This window comes from Arachis duranensis, chromosome 7 (assembly GCF_000817695.3).
Source record: "Arachis duranensis cultivar V14167 chromosome 7, aradu.V14167.gnm2.J7QH, whole genome shotgun sequence".
Taxonomy (NCBI): domain Eukaryota; kingdom Viridiplantae; phylum Streptophyta; class Magnoliopsida; order Fabales; family Fabaceae; genus Arachis; species Arachis duranensis.
This window is the reverse complement of record NC_029778.3, coordinates 34,639,755-34,659,076: the sequence shown is the minus strand read 5'-3', so window position 1 is coordinate 34,659,076 and position 19,322 is coordinate 34,639,755. Positions and strand designations below refer to the sequence as shown.

Genomic DNA, 19,322 nt, shown 5'->3' with positions numbered 1-19,322 from the left:
TCGTACAATAATTTTATACTTTATTCATCCGGTTTTGAATCTATAGTCTTTTATAAATATGAGACTTTCTTTTCTTGATTGCATTCATCATATTATTCTTAGTTTATCTATGTATATAAGTAATAAATATTGATAAGAATTATCTAATATAGTTGTGAGCAATAATAGTTCCTGATTGCATTATTTCATATTATTCTTTGGCTTCAATATGGAATTTGCACTTGTACAATGGAGTAGTTGTGAGCAGTAGTGGAATATAAGTATTATATATATAGCAAAAAATGACCTTAATTTTAACAATATTTAAACCTATATAAAGTCAATTAGCTGCATTTTATTCAAATTGTTTCTTCTAGGCGCTTCTCAAGAGTTGTAAATCCTTCGTGAATTGTTTAAGTTTGTTAACTTTTTGATTGTGTCCTTTGTATGGCTTCTTTTAGAAAAGTGGGAGTCAGTAACAAGCTACACGCACACATATTTTAATGAAGATTACAGCATAATCATGCATTCTTATGAAGAAAGGAGTAAAAAAGTATTTATGACTGGAAGTTTGATGTTAAAACACCCAGCGTTGTATTATGTGATTATTTGATGTAATTGACTTTAGTTTTTTATTATGAATTATAATTGTCGTTGATATTATTGTGATTATAGTTTATTGGTTGGATTTAGTTTGATTATGTCTGTGTTGCAATTATGACTATGAACTTGTTAAAATGCTCATGTGTACATATATATTAGTAGTTTAGTACTAAAGCATAGTAGCACTTTATTTTACATCCTCATTGATTATTTTGGCAGCTAAGTATTATTTTACATTGTTATTTTTTTAATTTTTTCGATGATGTACATGTTACTGAAATTTAAATGCAATGTCTTACTAATCTTATAAATCTTTGTTGTTTTAGATGTCAAGTTCTAAAAAAAATAAAAAACACTTGTCAATTAAAGTACAACAGTCTGGTTGTAAGGAGGTGATTAGTGCACACAAAACTAAGCTTTCACACCCTAAACCTACAAAATCACGAGCTCCAGTTCCTTCACATGTATCTAAAAAGCCTTCAACATTACCACCCTCTTCTTCGCAGCCACCACAAAAATTCAAGAGAAATTTACTATCTTCCCATGCCGATCATACACCATCACCATCACAATCACCAGCTGAATCACCATATTGTTCACCTATCCAACCTCAGTCATTTGATAATGCTCCTAATAATGAACGAAATTTACATCATGCTCACTCATCGGATGAAAATCATCACGATGAATCTCTTGCTCAAGAAGGTGAACTTGTCACTCAAGAAAGGCTCTTGAAAATAGAGCCTTTTGGCAATGAGTAAGTACAACAATCAGTTTTCTGTTTTAACGTTCTCTCTATATTGTTTTTATTGTGAATACATGTGTAATTACTAATTATTTGAACTTCTTATAGGTTTAATCCATGTACTGCTGTTCGTCATGTAACAAACGCCATTAAAAGCAAATTTTCAGAATTTTGCCCTTCCTGGAGACATGCTAGTGAGCAAATGCGAGATTTGTGGTTTACTGAATTTAAGGTAAGTATTTATTATCATTTTTTTGTTATTTTGATATTATACACAGTGGGTAATTCAATGTATATGTTTGTTTTCTTTTATAGAAAAATTATATGTAGGAACCTCAACACAATGCAAGAATTCGTCAAATTTTTGAGATTAAAGGGAGTGATCGATTAAGATCGTTGATGAATCAGGAGAGACGCAATTATTCAAAAGACCCTAACCATGTACCAAAATATATTCCTGAACCCGTTTGGCGTCAACTATTACATTATTTTGCTACAGATTCGAAATTTAAGAACTGGTCAGCAGTAAATACTGTGAATCGAGCATCAAATGTTGGAAGTTCCATGCATACTGGTGGTTCCATATCTATGGGTGAACATACACGCAGAATGGTAAGATAAAAATAGTTTATTTATAGTCTTGTTCTTATTATTTTTGCAATGTTCTCTTATTCTTTTTTTTCCTATCGATTAAAACTGTTATATTATAGGAGAAAGCTACGGGAGTAAAACGTTATCTAGAAGAGGTTTATACCAAATGCCACACCAAAAAAGACAAAAATTGGATTGATGAAAGATCTGAGAAAGTCATTGTATGTGATGCTAATTTGTTCTTCTTTTTATTTTTTTCAACTGCTAATTTTCACTATATGTTAGTATTTGTTCATGGCATATTTAGTTGCGATTAACATGAATTGATTTTGTAGGGTGAATTCAAAAAGCGAAAGACAGAACTTTCTCAAGTAGCTTTATCCTTGGATGATGAGGGAGATGTTGAGGCATCTAAGGAAGGCCTAGATATACCAGATGATTATACTATTTGGAACGAAGTTGTGACAAAGGAAAAAAAGAAAGCTGCTTTTGGTTTAGGTTCTTTTGGCTTAGATCTCTCTTCAAAGTTGGATTCCAGAAATTGTTCAGAGACATCCAAAGACAATCTAAATATTGAGCAAGAACTTCACATGTGGAAAGAAAAAGCAAAGGAGCAAGAAATAATCAATGAAGAGCAAAAGGTTAAGTTAAAAAATGCTGAGCACAAGTTAAAAGATCAAGGACGTCAACTAAAAGTTCAACAGAAAAGAATTGGTTCTACTGAAAACACAATTCATGCTTTGTATAAAAAGTTGAATCTCCCACTTCCTTCAACCTTGTCTGATCCTACGGAAGATGAGCTTGGGACAGGCTCTAGTGATGATAACATGAGTGATTGATATTTGGAGTATATGTTTCTTCTGATTTAGATAAAGGAATTTTAGGTGAATTAGTTAGTACATTTTATTTTATTCATGATATTTGACCTTTTTAAAGGCTTTTTTTGTTTTAGTTTAAGTATTTTTTTTCTTATTTTAGTTTGATTACATTTATGGACAAAAGTATTTTAATAATAAATATTTTTTTAACTCTTTTATGGTAATTAACTTTTTCATGATTTTATTATGTGTTTATAATTTGGAAGATGTAATTTGAAAAAAAATGATAATGATGATTTTAATATAGAAAGCAAATCGAATACAATTTATTTTCTAAAATATTTATCTATTAAATAGCAAATTATTTTGTACGAAAATTATTTGAAATATTATATTAAATTTGTAGAAAATTTGTGCGAAAATAATTGGTTGTTTTGTATGAAATTTGTTTCAAATACGTAAATTCTTTTAAATTAAATTTGTCTGAAATTTAATTGAAAAGAAATATTTGATTTGTCTAAAATTTGTTCGAAAAAAATTTATTATATTTGACTAAATTCGTTAGAAATTTGTCTGAAATAAAGTATATTTTTTGTTTGAAATTTGTCTGAAATACGTTGTTTTTATGTTAGCTAATCTGTCTGAAATTCGTCTAAAATACATCATAATAGTTAGAAATCTAGCAGATAAATGCCTATTCGAAATCTGTCACAAAATCGTCTGAAAAAAATTTCGGACGAAATTTCAGACAAAATTTAAATTAGCAACAAGGCTTTTTGGGACAAAAAAATTCGTCCCAATTTTGTTTGAAAAAAAAAATTGTCTATAATTTGTTCGAAATTTATTTCAATTTCGTCTCAAAATTCGTCCGAAAAAGCCATATTTCTAGTAGTGTATTGTCGTTTAAAGCATTCTATTATGTACTAGAATATTCTGTATTTATTAAAGTCCATTAATGCTCTTCTTTTATATTAACCTTTAATTTCCATCTAATATAATCTAATGGTCTATATAAATATGTCATATCCAATAAGCACATAATTATTGTGTTCATTTTAGACATATATATCCACAAAATACATTCGCAACAAAAATTTGTATATTATATGTAAAATTGTGTGTTATGTAAAAAAATTTGAATGCTATATGCAAAAATTTGTATATTATATCTAGAGATGTTTGAAAAAATCAATTTAGCCAATTTCTTAGTATAAATTATTAACAGTCTTGTGTTACAGTGTATTTATAAATATACAATTTCAGTTTGATCAATCTATGACCATATTAAAATAAACGATTTTATAAAAAAGAAGATAATAAACAAAAATTTTTTGTATCAAAGTGAAAAAAATAAAGATAAAAAATAAGTTAAAGAAAAGATAAATGTTGATAAAGAGAGAAAGAAGAAAAGTTGAGAGAAAGAGAGGAGAAAAGTGGAGAAAAAAGAGAGAGGGGTTAAATATGATTTTTTTTATATGTTAAAAACTAGTTTTAGCATAAAAATTAATTTAAATTGGTTTATTAGATTAAAATTGATTTTATGTTTATGAACTAGTTTAAATTAATGTATTATATTATAAACTGGTTTAAACTAATTTCTATGTGAAAAACTGAATCATAAACACTCTTAACTATATTTATAAATTTGTACAAAATTTTGTGTATTATATTCTAAAAATTTGTGTGTTATGTACAAAAATTTGTGGACTATATCAATAAATTGTGTTATACACAAAATTTAATGTGCTATACTTCAAAAATTTGTGTTACGAAAAGTGAGAAAAATACAATGCGCGCTCTAATTTGATGTTAATAGAGCGCATATGTATGCCTGTTATTTTGAGAATATTTTTTATTGTTAATGGACTAATTTAATTAAATTTAATTACTAAAATAACTTATACATGTAACATCATTATAAAACTTAATCTTGATCAAAATTTATAATTTAGATTGGATTACATTGTTTTGTTTTTCCTTCCGTTTATTCGGACTAATGACAAGAATGTATCTTTGTCTCTTATTTGTTTGTTAGATTTTTTTAAATAAATATTTTAAATACTTTATTTACTAAAATAAGTAATTTAGACATTATTTACGTTTTTATATTCTACTATTTATTTCATTTACAATATAATCAAATTAATTATAAAAATATTTCGTTTACATCATAAACAAAATAAAACAAAATTTTTTAATACATATCATATGTACACTCATATCTTATTTATATTATAAATAAGATATACTCATAATTAATTAATTTATATTATAAATGTGATATAATTATTTGAACGTATAAAAATATAATTTTTTTTAAAATAATAAAATAATATTAATAATTTAATTTTAATCGATTTAAAAAATAAAAAATAATATATTTTGTTACTGGTTAAATCGCGGAATATTTACAAGTGTTTTAGTTAGATGATTGGATTAAAAAATTCAAACTTTTTTCCAGTGTTTATATTGAACTCTCAAAAATGAACTGTTTTAAATAATGAAAAAATAGAAAATTAAAGAAATAGACGGTTTAACTCATTTGTTTTAGATTAGTGAGCATACAAGTAAAAAAAAATTACTAATTTTTAAAAATTTTGTTATATTAAAAATTTTAAATTTAATATTTCATTTAATTATATATATATATTTTTTATTATTAATTTAAATAGGTTGGTTTCTTAAAATGTTTTAAATTTGAATGAAACGTTTTCTCCAACGCAATTAGCGTGCTTTGCATGCTCTCATTCGCAAATCACTGAGCTGTCTTTATTTGGATTCGTGATTGTTGGGTTGGGCCGTAGTATCTTTCTATCTTAAAACACGCTAAGTGTGTATGGATGAATCATCTTGGAATTAATATTTTATGGTAAAGTAACTCCACTATTTTAGCATATAAAAAATATGAGTATAATAATTTTTTTATAAGATATTAAATACATATTTCTATACACAGTGACTAATTAATGGCTATTTTGGTGTACACGTAGGCTAAAAAAATTTCATAAGATATAAAACAAACTTTTAAAATGGTCATTTGATAAACCTTGCAGTGTACAAATTTGTCCTTCAAAATAAATTTGGCAAATTAATCTTTGCATATTAGTTTCTAATAAAATAAAAAATTAATTAGTATCTAATATTGATTAAACTATTTGAAATTTTAAAAAAGATAATAAACTAAATTTGTTCTTTTATCGTATCAGGAACTAATGTATTTTTTTTAAATAGTAGTAGAAGCTATATTAGAGTGTGTTTGTCGAATAATAAGTATAATAAGGTCTGTTTGAAAAGTTTTAAAAGTAATTTTTAAAGTTTTTTACTTATGAAAAGTAATAATATTAATATTTGGTACAATTTTTAAAATTAAATTACAGCTTTCTAAGAAATTATTTAGAAGCTTATAGAGAAGTTATAGAAAATGACTTCTCTCGTAATACTATTTTTTTATCATATTTTAATAAAATAAGTACTTTTGAACTAAAAACTCAAATACAAAATAACTTATTTATAAACTACTTTTTAATATAACAATTTATTGTTGAAGTTATTTTTTTAAAAAGAGTTTAATTAAGCTGTTGACCCAAATTGAACCTAAGTGTGGACTAACAAAAAATGAATAAATGACCATTTGTACCTATAAAAGATGATAACGCTGACATATGTACTCATGATAGATCGAAACTGATCTTGTACCCACAAAAATTGCCTTCTGTGTGACAAAAGTACCCTGTTTTAATTATGCACTTGTTTCATTATTATCCAAACCTATGTGGCCCCCCAACCCTCCAAAACCCTATCCTTCTTCAATTCCATTTCTAATTTCAACCACCGTATCCATCCCTATTCCATGGCACCAGCCCTCCAACCCTCTAAAACCCTATCCCTCTTCAATTCCATTTCTAAATTCAGCCACCCATTCCTATTCCATGGTAGCAACTTCCTCCTTCTCTGTTGCTATAACTGCTTTTTCGTCCTTTCGCACCTTTGCTTCATTCTCGCATTCTCCTTTCCAACTCTCCCCTTTTTCAAATCCTCTTCCAATAAAAAGTGAAAAGCTCCAAACAATTACAAAATACCTATGAAAGATGGGGAATACCATGCCATGCCTTTATTAGAGGCCATTTTTTATTTGGGTTCTATCCCCCAAAAATCACATTCTGAATCAGCGTCGAACCACAGGCGTTGCTATTGTTTGGAGATTGCAAATCCCGCACTGGAGTATGCGACTTTTTCTAAAATGACTTCAAACTAGTTATTTGTCCCTAAGATCAGATCTAACGGTCTCTCTCGAAAAGCTTCCGTCATTAACTACACCGAGAAAGTACTTTTTTATTCTTCGCTCTTCAATTCAATTCTATCGTTATTGTTGGGAATAAGTAGTATGACCACAATCCAATCAACCATGTGTTAAATAATTTGTTATTATTATTATATTAAAATGTTAATATAATAAGGTTCTTGATTAAATTTAGAGATTTATCATTGTGATAGTGATCACAATATTGAGAGATGAATCTTTTATAATTTAATATAAATTGTTCTTAGTTATAGGATTATTAAAAAGGACATTAATAATTCGGAAAGATCAATATATATATAATATATACTTTGATTCTGGACACCTAATACCCTAGGGTGCTAGTTGAATGGATATTGGGTATAATTTAAATACTTGTAGAATTAATGATTAGTTAATAAGGAATCCATCAACTCTCGATAAAGAGTTTGAGCTCTATGATTATAATGACTGAGATAAATAAAACCTTGCCCAAGGGGATTAAATGAATGAAGAAATGAGTTTTTTAAGTCATTCACAGTTCATTATAATAATAGTAACAAGTTAGAGTTTGACAATTAAACCATACTCTAAGGGTTAACCAAGAACTGGAAAGATGGAAGGAATTATACTTTGTTCTTCTAAGGTTCTTAGTAAAAATATATTACTTCATACTATTGAGTCATTGAGGAGTGTTGCTAGATGCCAACCTTGATTAGTAAATTTAGTACGACTAATTTACTACCCGCTTAGTATTGAACATATGGGGTCACATACTAACGAGTGTTCTAATATTTGCTATAGAATTATTTAATTATTATTTTGATTTGATCAAATAAATAATTATATTAATTCAAATGGAATATTATTATATTCTTTGCTAGCATCAAGAATATAATAATAGTATGATAATTGAGAATATTAAATGAGATTTGAGAATAATTAGTTATTCTATTTCTAAATTTGGATGGGATCCTAACTAATTCTGTTTTCAAATTAAGTTATGATATGATTAATAAATTTGAAGTATTCAGATTTAGAATTTCAAGATATGATTTAAATTTGAATTGAGATTCAAATTTAAAATCAATAACAAATCTCATACTATATATATGTATGCCAAGAGTAGAGAAAAACTGAGAGAATAAAACAGAAAAGTTTTATTCCTTTACCTCTATACACATAAATGTATGTGAGCCTAATTCTTAGAGAAGAATTTTATGGCGTGCAAAGAGTTACAAGAGGTTTCTCAATTTAGATCGGATGTTCATTGGTCAAGGAGTTGACAGCAAAGATTGGTCTCGGTGTGGATACGCATAGCGTCTTCGTACCATCGAAAGAGAAAATAATTTTTACTAGCGTACGCAGGTATTTAGATCTGATCTATATATTATTACTAGAATAAAGTTTAAACACAAAATAAATATTTAGGATTACCTTATTTTTCTTCCGCTGCGTGTTATAAACACATGTAATCCTTCAGTTACTTCATTTTCACATTCTTAGCTTTTTTTTTTCTTTGTTGTAGATCATCGATGAAAAACATCAGTTACATAGATAACTTCTCTTTCTCTGGCTATTTTCTTATGCTAGCGTATTCGTTTGGAAAGTTTTTACTTTTCAAATTCTTTGAAAAAGATTATGAGATACCTAGTTTATTTTAAGATAAACACCTTATGAGGTATTTTAGATAAAAATAAATATATAAAAACTAATTTCAAAATGCAATAAAGCAATAAATTTTAAATGAAAAAATAACGGTGTCGAAGATATATATATTGATTTGGCTTAAAATGTCTATGTAGAATTCAACGAAATTTAAAAATTTCACCATTAGAATAAGTATATATGAAAGATATTCTTTCTATATGTGAGATTAAGTTTTGACTCAAATTGAACTATAATCTAACCTAAAAATTTTAGATATTATTTATTTAGATTATGATTTTAAAATCTCTTAAGATTTTTAAATAATATTATTTGATAAAATATGAAGATATGAAATGAATTAAATTTGTCTAGATTATGACTTTGAAATCTCTTAAAAAAAGAAGTTGCAGAAGAAGGAAAAAAACAAGACGAATGTTTGGAGAAAGTTTTACAACACTTCATTTTAGCATTCTTTCAAGTTTCTTTTTATTTTTTACTTTTAATTTTTTTTTAAGTTATATATGATCCCAAACCTTAACAAATGTGGTCATTACGCTTTCTAGTAGCTTTCTATTGTATTTTGCAGATAATGAGAGAATAACTATTTTTAAAAAGATTTAGCTGGTTGAATACGCTCATTTTAAAATATGGTTAAAACATATGTTCTATTTCACGTATTTTTTAAGTGAGCATTTTCATGTCTTTAAATCTTTATCACTTATAAAATATCTGAGGTTCATTAATTTAACATTTTAAATCTAATTGATTACTTATATTTGATTTCTGAAGTTGATTAACACTTTTTTAAATTTATATTTCGGCTAATTTTCTTATATTACACAAGAAAATTTCTTTAGTACAATGCACATTATTTTAACCAACGTTAAATAATAATTAATATTATTATTACATTATATTTATAATTATTAATCATGAAATTTCAATATGAAATTCTGTGGAGCTAATAACATTTTGATCATATTTTGCTTTGTATTCTTGTTACTTGTTAGCCTTCTACATTATTGTATGTATAGCTTTGCCTTTCAAGAAAATGTAAATAATAAAAAAAATTGATTTAAGAATTACAATGTTACTGCATTTGCTTGAATTTTTATACGCGAATTTTCTTGGATGCTCTGTTGTGTTATACAAAAGCTTATTACTATAAAAAATTTACAAAGTCACAATAAAATCTAAAGTTTAATTATTTTCAATACTAAAATATTGAATAAATATTTTGTCTTTGAAATTGAATAATTACTAATTGATAACATTAAATAATATAAAATTAAACTAAAATATTTACATTTGGATCTTATATGATCTTTTTAAAGATTTTTCTATAAACAATATTAATGATTAACTTTTGTAGATATCTCTTAGTGATTCATAAACAAAATTTTCAACTTCCTCTTGCTCTTTATTCTTAAAAGTGCCATATATACAACTAACCATATGTAAAAACTAGTTTAGACACAAATACATTTAAATATAAGATAAAAGTTTGCGCTTGAGAGTTATTTATTATTATGGATACAAATACTATTAAGGTAATTTTTTTTGTTAAAATATAGTTTCATTTTTAGAATTAAAGTAATATGATCAATATCATTACGTATTAAAATTTCACCGACTATGAAAGCAATATGACCAATATCATTACAAGTGGAAGAAGAAAAAGTTTTCAATGAAAATTCCAATTATTATTTGTGGAAATTACAAAATTCATAGAAGTATATACGAAAATAAGAAAACCCAATGTCTGATATATGGTAAGGTCACCTAAACTGATTCTCAGGCTAAAAAGATTCAAATAAAATAAAATTTTATTTCTCAAGTAAAAGAATACACATGAGGAATACAATAATGGTGAGAAAAGACCACTAAGACTAGAGAAAAGACCCAAAAAATAGAGTGAACTCGCCAAATGTAACTTTGCTTGTTCCTGAAGTTGGCTATTCAGAAAAAGAGAAGTAAATAGCCACGAGTGAGAACCTGACAGTTTTCAGTAGAATTTTAGAATCAAATACAACTATATAATAAAAGGCGGGTCCTAAACATCCTAAATCCTAACTCTAATATCAAAACCAACTAGTCAATCTAAACCATTAATATGACTTATCTCTTTGTTAAATTTGACTTCTCTCTCATTGACCTAGCTTTTCTTTTTCTTTAAATATAACTCTTTTCACTTCTTGCTACAAACCAAATTAAAACCTAGGAGTCTCACTAAGCTCCAACATCTCCTTTCCTTCAACACCTCCTTACATTTGACAAACACGAAAAAGCATTCAATATCAATCACAACAAAGCACAAATAGTTAAAAGAGTAAAGTAGTAAATTCCTATATTTTAAGGTTTAAAGTGTTCTATTTGAATCCAAAAAAAATTTATTTAGCTTTAATGTAGTCCCACCGTGAGGTCAAAGATAAATAATAAATGGAATGTCCTACATGATAGCAGTGCAAGAACAAGTCGATAATTTGGAGAACAAGTACAAGCTCCAGAGACACAAAATCAACCGTAGATGTATCAATACATTTGTTTATCATTTTTCTTACAATTTAAATGAAATATTTTTTATAGCTAAAGAGAATGATAAATAAATGTATTGATGCATCTACAGTTGATTTTGTACCTTTGGAGCTTGTACTTGTTCTCCAGATTATCGACTTGTTCTTATATTGTTGTCATGGAGGACATTCCGTTAATTATTTGACTTTGACCTCATGGTGGGACTACATTGAAGATAAATGAAACTTTTTTTGGATTTAAATAGGACACTTTAAACCTAAAGAACTAAAACAGAATTATGCCCAAACGTAAGAGATCAATTTAGTACTTTACCCTTTTGACTTTGCCTTGTGATTGATATTGAATGCTTTTTTGAGTTTGTCAAATATAAGGAGGTGTTAGAGGAAAGGAGATGTTGGAGCTTAGTGAGACCCCTAGGTTTAATTTGGTTTGTAGCAAGAAGTGAAAAGAGTTATATTTAAAGAAAAAGAAAATCTAGGTCAATGAGAGAGAAAAGATAAAATAAGTTCAAAGTGCTCCTCAATTATGTGCTTGTGGTGTTTATGTATCAAGCGAAAAGTTTGAAAACAAAATATTAAGAGTCACGACTAGGCTCAAGGTGCAAAGCACCTAATGAACTTAAATGATGGAAAGAAAGTAAATAAGCTTGCTTCTAGGTGATATTCAAGGAAAGATTCTATAATCTAATTCGAACAGAAGCTTTGAAAGATTTTGATCAATTGTGTTGAAGTGGGACATAAGTGAAACGGTTGTCTAGACTCATTTAGATTGCAATCCTTTCTTCTTGTATCATAAGGTTAAGAATTTTTTATTAAGCCATGTTTCTTTGCATTGCTTGCTTGAGGACAAGCAAGATTTTAAGTTTGGTGTTGTGATGCATGCGCATCTTTAGTGTTTTTCCTTCTTAATTTCAAGTGATTTATTAAGAATTTCTATTAAATAATCAGTGAATTTAAGGTTAGAACAAATATTACTTTGATTAGTTGAATTGATTGATTACAGGAAGCTTTAGAAGAAAAATAGAAGAAACAGAATGAAAAGCATGCAAACAGAAAGCTTCCTGGAACAGAAGACTCATGGAAACATAAAGCTCTCTGGAAAAGAAAGCTCCTGAAAAGAAAAAAGGGAAGAATGGGCGTTGTACGTAAATAAAAGGGCGTAATACGTGAAAGGAGGAAAGGTAAGTGTGTGTACGCACACATCCGTATGTACGCACAAACCATAAATATTAAATGATTCATGTAGTACGTAGGCAATTTAACGTACTACGCAAAAGCTGGGCGTACGTACACATGCATGCGTACGCACAATGTAACACCCTACTACATAGGATTTTACGCTTAAGTCGTAGAACAGAGGTAGTGTGGTGTTACGGACCTCTAAATAGCAGAGTAAATACATAATAGAGAAGAGGATAATATACTAGGAGCCTTGAAACAAAACGGGTAAAACAAAGATCTCAAAATAAAAAGCACAACGCTCAGGAAAGGATTACTTGCGTGCTAAGAAACTTAATAGGAACATGGTAAAGATAAACAAACGAATAAAGAAAAGCCAAAGAAATAGCATAACTAGCCCCTGGCCCAGCCTGCGAAGCTAAGGCTGGCCGGAGGATATATATACATATAAACATACAAAAGTATCCCCAAAACACACCAAAATACCAAAGTAAACTCCTATCTCTCCTTCAACCTCTAAGAGGAGCAGCATACACAAGTTACTTGAACAGTAAGCTAAATACATATATACATATATACAAACTGAAAACCAAAATACACCCAAGGATTACTTCGTTTTCTAGGATCCAGACGCCTAACGAGGAGCCTCTCGACCTGCATCTGAAAATAACAATACAATATGGAATGAGAACCGGAGGTTCTCAGTATGGTAAAAGTGCCACGCGTATAATAAATAAGGTCCTGAGAATGCCATAGACAATCCTAGAACTCCGTTATTCAGTTATCCAACTTAAGGACTAAACAGAAGCTATAAACATGGGTATGTATTCTAAATCTACCTAACTCTTTCGATTTCAATCCTAATCTAACACCAAACCATTTTTTATTTCAATCCTAATCATTATGTCATCATTTATCAAGCCATGGCATTAAACTTCCTTTAACATTCTCATCTTCTTTATAAAACTCTTTATTTTACCTCTTACTTCATTCTCAAGTTATCTTATTTTCCTAGCTTTAGCTAGCTACTGGTCTTAGTACCATACCTTAAGCCTAAAAGGGAAGAAAATAGAGGTTTAGAAGTAAAAAATTGGTTTAAAAACAGTCAAAACCGGTTTGGTCACCCTGAACTCAGATTTAAACACTAAACTTTCAACGTCCATAACATTCTCCACAAAATTCCATTTTCTACAAAGTTGATACCAATCAAAAGCTCTTGAAACCATCTTTTATTTGCAACAAACTACAACCCAATCCAAAATTTGAGGAGAATATTATGGACGTCCAAAGTTCATCAAAATTTGGTTTTAGCCACTTTCAACAAAACCTCTTTTTCTCCAACTTAAGTTTCTTACCATTTAAAACTTGCATTGTAAAACCATATCAACTCAATTCATCAACAACTATTACCAATATAAGCTTTAATCAACTCAACCAACCTTGATCATAAAAAATTATCCACTTTTACCTCATACATCAATAACATTTCCTTTGTTCACATCAATTCTTCACCTATACCAATTCTCATAATATATTTATCAACCTTCCATCAACATATACCAATTAAATGCCATTAACATAAATCAACTCTTCATACATGTTAATCCATCAACTTATAACAACTATTTATTAACAATCACCAACCATAATTCATCAATATCAACATCAATACAACCCATTATAAGCAAGTCCAAAAGCATGAAATTAATAACCTCAATACCTCATAATTCCAATCTATATTCTACAACAATTTACTCCAACAACATTACAAACTACTCATTAAATGCAATTAACAATTCAACTTATCATATGGTTCCTCTAACCTAAGTTTTCACAACACCATAAATATTAAACGTGCGAAACTTAAACCATACCTTGGCCGATCACTTAGTTCACCCAAGGCAGCCTCACAACTCAAAAGTACAGCCCCTCCAAGCTCAATCAAACAGCCCCAAACCAAGCTTGATCACCAACAAGCCTCCAACAAGCATCAACATTCACAGACACACTACCTAAACCACAATTAACACATCCAAACATAACAACTCAATACCCAAATGCCTAAATTGAAAAATTCCATTAGGGTTTGAGATCTCTTACCTTTACCCACTGATCCTTGGGCAATACCCACAAGAAATCAAGTCTAGTGGACCCCTAAAACATGAAAATCATCAAGGAAATGAGTTTTTCAAATCTTAAACCCGAAAATCATATACCAGCAGAAATGGAGCTAGGCAAACACGATTTACTTACTGTTTTGGTTAAATAGAATTAAAGAGCTCGACGAGCCCGTCGCGGGGTCGCAAACAGCTCGTCAATCGGAACTCCGGATCAAAAGTTATCAAGGTTTGAAGATGAGGTTAGGGTTTGCTTCTTCTTCTCCCCTCCCATGGCTACATTCAGCGTGTTTGATGATTAAGAGAGGAGAGATGGGGTTCTTTTAAGTGTTTTATGCTGAGTTGGGTTGGGCCTTGGGCCCATTTTGGATTCGGTTTGGCCCGTTTGGCCCAATCTCGGGTCAAATTCTTTAAAATTAGTGTCGAAATTCTCGTTTTGAAAAGCTCTATCCTATTTTGGTATTAGTTTTGCAATTTTAGCTTTCCTAATTAAAATTCAATTTATTAACTAATTATTTACCGATTTTAGCGAGGTTTATATCCTACCCACCTAATTAGGAATTTTGTCCTCAAAATTCAGAGTGAGTTACCTGAAAAGAGGTGTAGGTAGTCCTTCCGCATCTCTGACTCAAGCTTCCAGTTATGTTCTTCAATACCAGCCTGACTCCAAGCTACATTCACCAAAGAAACTTCCTTTCCGCCTAGACGCTTGATGCTGGTATCATGCATCAATCCTAACCGGAGTTATTGGAAGCGTCAGATCTTCTCTCACTTGGACTGATTCCGGCTCTAGGACATGACTAGGATCAAAAGTGTATTTACGAAGCTGTGATACGTGGAATACATCATGCAGATTCGAAAGATGTGGTGGTAACGTAATCCTATACGCCACTGGTCCAATTCTCTTCAGGATTTAAAATGACCCAATGTAACAGGGATTTAACTTCTTGGTTTTGATGGACCTCCCTATTCCAGTGGTCGGAGTAACCTTCAAGAAAACGTGTTCTCCTTCCCCAAATTCTAAAGGCTTCCGTCTTCGGTCAGCATAGTTCTTATGATGGCTTTGAGCTTCAAGCATTCGACTTCGGATTCTCTTTATTTGCTCAGTGGTTTCACTTACCATTTCCGGTCCTATCAAGCTCTTTTCTCCTGCTTCGTACCAACATAATGGAGACTAGCATTTTCTTCCATACAAAGTCTCATATGGAGCCATTCCAATACTTGCATGATATTTATTGTTATAAGAAAATTCTACCAAAGGCATATATCGATCCCAGCTCTCCGGTTGATCTTAAACACAAGCTCTTAACATGTCTTCTAAGGTTTGTATTGTTCTTTCTGATTGGTCATCCATTTAAGGATGATAGGCAGTGCTTAGGCTTAATTGAGTGCCAAGAGCTCGCTGAAAAGCACCCCAGAACCGTAATGTAAAGTGAGGATCTCTATTCGATACAATGGTGGAAGGTACGCCATGTAACCTCACAATCTCCTTTATGTATAAGCGCGCCAACTCCTCCATAGTGCAACTTATCCGAATAGGCAGAAAATGAGCTGACTTGGTCAGTCAGTCTATAATCCCCCAAATGGCATTACAACCTATCCGAGTTCTTGGTAAGCTCAATACAAAATCCATAGCAATGCTCTCCCGTTTCCACTGTGGAATTTCCAAAGGTTAAAGGGTTCCTGCTGGCCTTTGGTGTTCAATCTTGACTTTCTAACAAGTTAGGCATTTGGAAACATGTAACGCCACATCATTTTTCATTCTTGACCATCAGAACATCGTTTTTAAGTCTTGGTACATCTTGGTGCTTCCAGGATGAATGGAGAACCCGCTATTGTGAGCTTCCTCCAATATGCTATGTCGCAAATCCCTGATATCTGGCACAATTATCCGGCCTTTAAACCTCCACAACCCATCTTTATCTTCTGACACTCTCCATTGTTTGCCTTTCTCAATCGCCAGCAAAATCTTATACAATTCTTGGTCATTCTGATGAACCTTTATCAATTCAGCCTTGAAGTCACTTGAGATTTGTAACTGGCTTAGGCATAAAGTCCCAAACTCTTCTCTGATTCCCAGTTTCAATCCTTGGAAGGCTCTCAACAACTCTTCCTCTCTTAACATCATCCAAGCAGCACATAAGGATTTCCTACTCAAGGCATCTGCCACTACATTCGCCTTTCCCGAATGGTAGTTTAGCTCGAAGTCGTAATCCTTTAGGAGTTCCATCCACCTCCTTTGACGCATATTCAATTCTTTTTGCTCAAACAGGTACTTCAAACTCTTATGGTCCGAAAAGACTTAAAATTTCACTCCATAGAGATAATGCCTCCAAGTCTTCAGGGCGAAGAGAATGGCTGCAAGTTCTAAATCATGAGTTGGATAGTTTCTTTCATGTGGCCTTAATTAACGTGAGGCATAAACTACAACCTTATGATGCTGCATCAACACGCATCCTAAACCTTTCAAGGACGCATCACAATACACCATGAATGGTTCTCTTGGCTCAGGCAACACTAATACAGGGGTGGTAGTCAATCTCTGGTTTAAGGCAAGGAAACTCTCCTCGCACTCGGAAGTCCATACAAAAGGAACATCCTTCCTGATCAGCTTGGTCAAAGATAAAGCGAGCTGTGAAAACCCTTTGATGAACCTTCGATAATAACCCGCCAAGCCTAAGAAACTCCTGATTTCCATCACTGAAGTTGGCCGCTCCCAATTCATCACCGTCTCAATCTTAGCAGGATCCACTGCTATTCTTTGTTTACTTACCACATGACCAAGAAATTTCACCTCAGACTTCCAGAATTCACACTTCGATAGCTTGGCATACAACTTCCTATCCTTCAGAATTTGTAGCACGATTTGCAAGTGCTCCACATGCTCATCCTCGGTCTTAGAATAGATAAGAATGTCGTCAATAAACACAACAATAAACTTATCCAGGTATGGATGAAAAATTATATTCATGTAATCCATGAAGATCGCCGGAGCATTAGTTAGTCCGAAGGACATCACGGTATATTCATAGTGACCATAGCACGTTCTGAAGGCAGTTTTGGGAATATCCTCATCTCTGACCCTTATCTGGTGGTATCCGGATCGTAGATCAATCTTAGAAAATACACCGGCTCCCTGTAATTGGTCCATTAGGTCATCAATCCTAGGCAACGGGTATTTATTCTTCACTGTAATCTTATTCAGCTGTCTATAGTCAACACATAAGTGCATGGTTCCATCTTTCTTCTTCATCAGTAATACTGGCGTACCCCACGGAGATAAACTTGGTTGGATAAACTTCTTACCCAACAGATCCTCCAGTTGAGACTTCAATTCGGCCATTTCTAGAGGCGACATCCTGTAAGGAGCACTCGAGATTGGTCCGGCCCCAGGTACTAAATCAATGACAAACTCAACTTTCCGTTTTGGTGGAAATTCATCAATATCATTAGAGAACACCTCCGGAAACTCACACACAACCAGGATTTGCTCCAAGTTCTGATCATCACCCAAAACACCCGCAGCTAACAACAATATTCCCTGACATTCAGCCCTAGAACAGTTCACCGTTATGGAATTCAGGTAGTAGTTATTCACCACAACTGGCCCTTCTGTGCCTTCAGGCATGAAATACATTATTTTCGCAGAGCAATCTAGTAAAACGCAGTTCTTGGATAACCAGTCAAATCCTAGAATGAGATCAAGACCAGTCATCGGCAAACAAATTAAGTTATGCACGAAATCACGCCCTTGTATTCGAAAAGAAACTTGGGGGCACCCTAACCTAGTCACCATAGCCTCGTGGGTGGCATTATATACCTTTAAATCATACCCCAACACTACTATTTTCAGTGCTAACTCATCAGCCTTCTCAAATACAATAAAAGTATGTGAAGCTCCAGAATCAAATAAAGCATTCAAAGTTTTACCCACCATTTCACAGTTACCTCTGATCAATGCCTCTGACCCCTCAGCGCCTATTGAAGAAGTAGTGTATACCCTTCCTGGTTGCTGCACTCTGCCTGTCTCATACCTATTCTTCTCTGGCAACTACTAGCCAAGTGTCGGGGCTGCCCACATGAGTAACAAACTCCAGTCCCAAACCTGCATGGTCCTGAATGATACTTCCCACATCTGTGGCAACTCATATCCTGCTGTGGCTTCTTCCCCTGTCTCCTTCCATGATTAGCACAGGTATTAGGCCTCCCAGAGTTGCCTTGCCCCTGATTGTTCTGAGGGACAAAGCCACCATGCTTGAACTGTCTGCCTCTGGGTGCAAAGTTTCTCCCTGTGGTCCTTTGGAATGGCATGCTCAGACTCCCTTTTTCTGCTGCAGCCCTTCTAACACAATCTTCCGCCACCCTGCTCCTATTCACCAGCTCAGAAAACACCCGAATCTGCATAGGTGCCTGATGAGCGGATAATTTGTATGCTTTTTGGCATTGTTTTTAGTATGTTTTTGGTATGATCTAGTTAGTTTTTAGTATATTTTTATTAGTTTTTAGTTAAAATTCACTTTTCTGGACTTTACTATGAGTTTGTGTGTTTTTCTGTGATTTCAGATATTTTCTGGCTGAAATTGAGGGACCTGAGCAAAAATCTGATTCAGAGACTAAAAAGGACTGCAGATGCTGTTGGATTCTGACCTCCCTGCACTCGAAGTGGATTTTCTGGAGCTACAGAAGCCCAATTGGCGCGCTCTTAACGGCGTTGGAAAGTAGACATCCTGGGCTTTCCAGCAATATATGATAGTTCATATTTTGCCCAAGATTTGATGGCCCAAACCGGCGTTCAAAGTCACCCTCAGAAATCCCAGCGTTAAACGC

At 31.8% G+C, this 19,322-nt stretch overlaps 2 protein-coding genes and 1 long non-coding RNA gene across 3 annotated transcripts; 1 reads left to right on the top strand and 2 right to left on the bottom strand.

Annotated features, from left to right (window-relative positions):
• Positions 1 to 908: 908 nt before the first annotated feature.
• Positions 909 to 2,757, top strand: LOC127740529 (uncharacterized). The gene is made up of 5 exons (XM_052251557.1): positions 909 to 1,339; positions 1,436 to 1,559; positions 1,658 to 1,939; positions 2,038 to 2,139; positions 2,254 to 2,757. The coding sequence occupies exons 1-5, from the start codon at positions 909 to 911 to the stop codon at positions 2,755 to 2,757; spliced, it is 1,443 nt and encodes a 480-aa protein (XP_052107517.1).
• An 11,475-nt stretch (positions 2,758 to 14,232) lies between these two features.
• LOC107458716 (uncharacterized) lies at positions 14,233 to 14,762 on the bottom strand. Its single transcript, XR_001586125.3, has 3 exons — positions 14,632 to 14,762; positions 14,479 to 14,532; positions 14,233 to 14,390 (listed from the first exon to the last, which is right to left on the bottom strand). It is a non-coding gene; the product is annotated as an uncharacterized LOC107458716 (long non-coding RNA).
• Positions 14,763 to 15,216: 454 nt separating this feature from the next.
• Positions 15,217 to 15,618, bottom strand: LOC127740528 (uncharacterized). Its single transcript, XM_052251556.1, has 2 exons — positions 15,484 to 15,618; positions 15,217 to 15,399 (listed from the first exon to the last, which is right to left on the bottom strand). Exons 1-2 carry the CDS (start codon positions 15,616 to 15,618, stop codon positions 15,217 to 15,219), a joined length of 318 nt encoding a protein of 105 aa, XP_052107516.1.
• Positions 15,619 to 19,322: the final 3,704 nt, after the last annotated feature.

Excerpts from the sequence above, each read along its gene's own strand:
- LOC127740529 (XM_052251557.1), top strand. The coding sequence starts at position 909 with ATGTCAAGTTCTAAAAAAAATAAAAAACACTTGTCAATTAAAGTACAA. Across the intron at positions 1,560-1,657 it reads TGTGGTTTACTGAATTTAAG|GAACCTCAACACAATGCAAG; the intron begins GTAAGTATTTAT and ends AATTATATGTAG. Across the intron at positions 2,140-2,253 it reads AAAGATCTGAGAAAGTCATT|GGTGAATTCAAAAAGCGAAA; the intron begins GTATGTGATGCT and ends TTGATTTTGTAG.
- LOC127740528 (XM_052251556.1), bottom strand. The coding sequence starts at position 15,618 with ATGGTAAGTGAAACCACTGAGCAAATAAAGAGAATCCGAAGTCGAATG. Across the intron at positions 15,400-15,483 it reads GAGAACACGTTTTCTTGAAG|AGAATTGGACCAGTGGCGTA; the intron begins GTTACTCCGACC and ends TAAATCCTGAAG.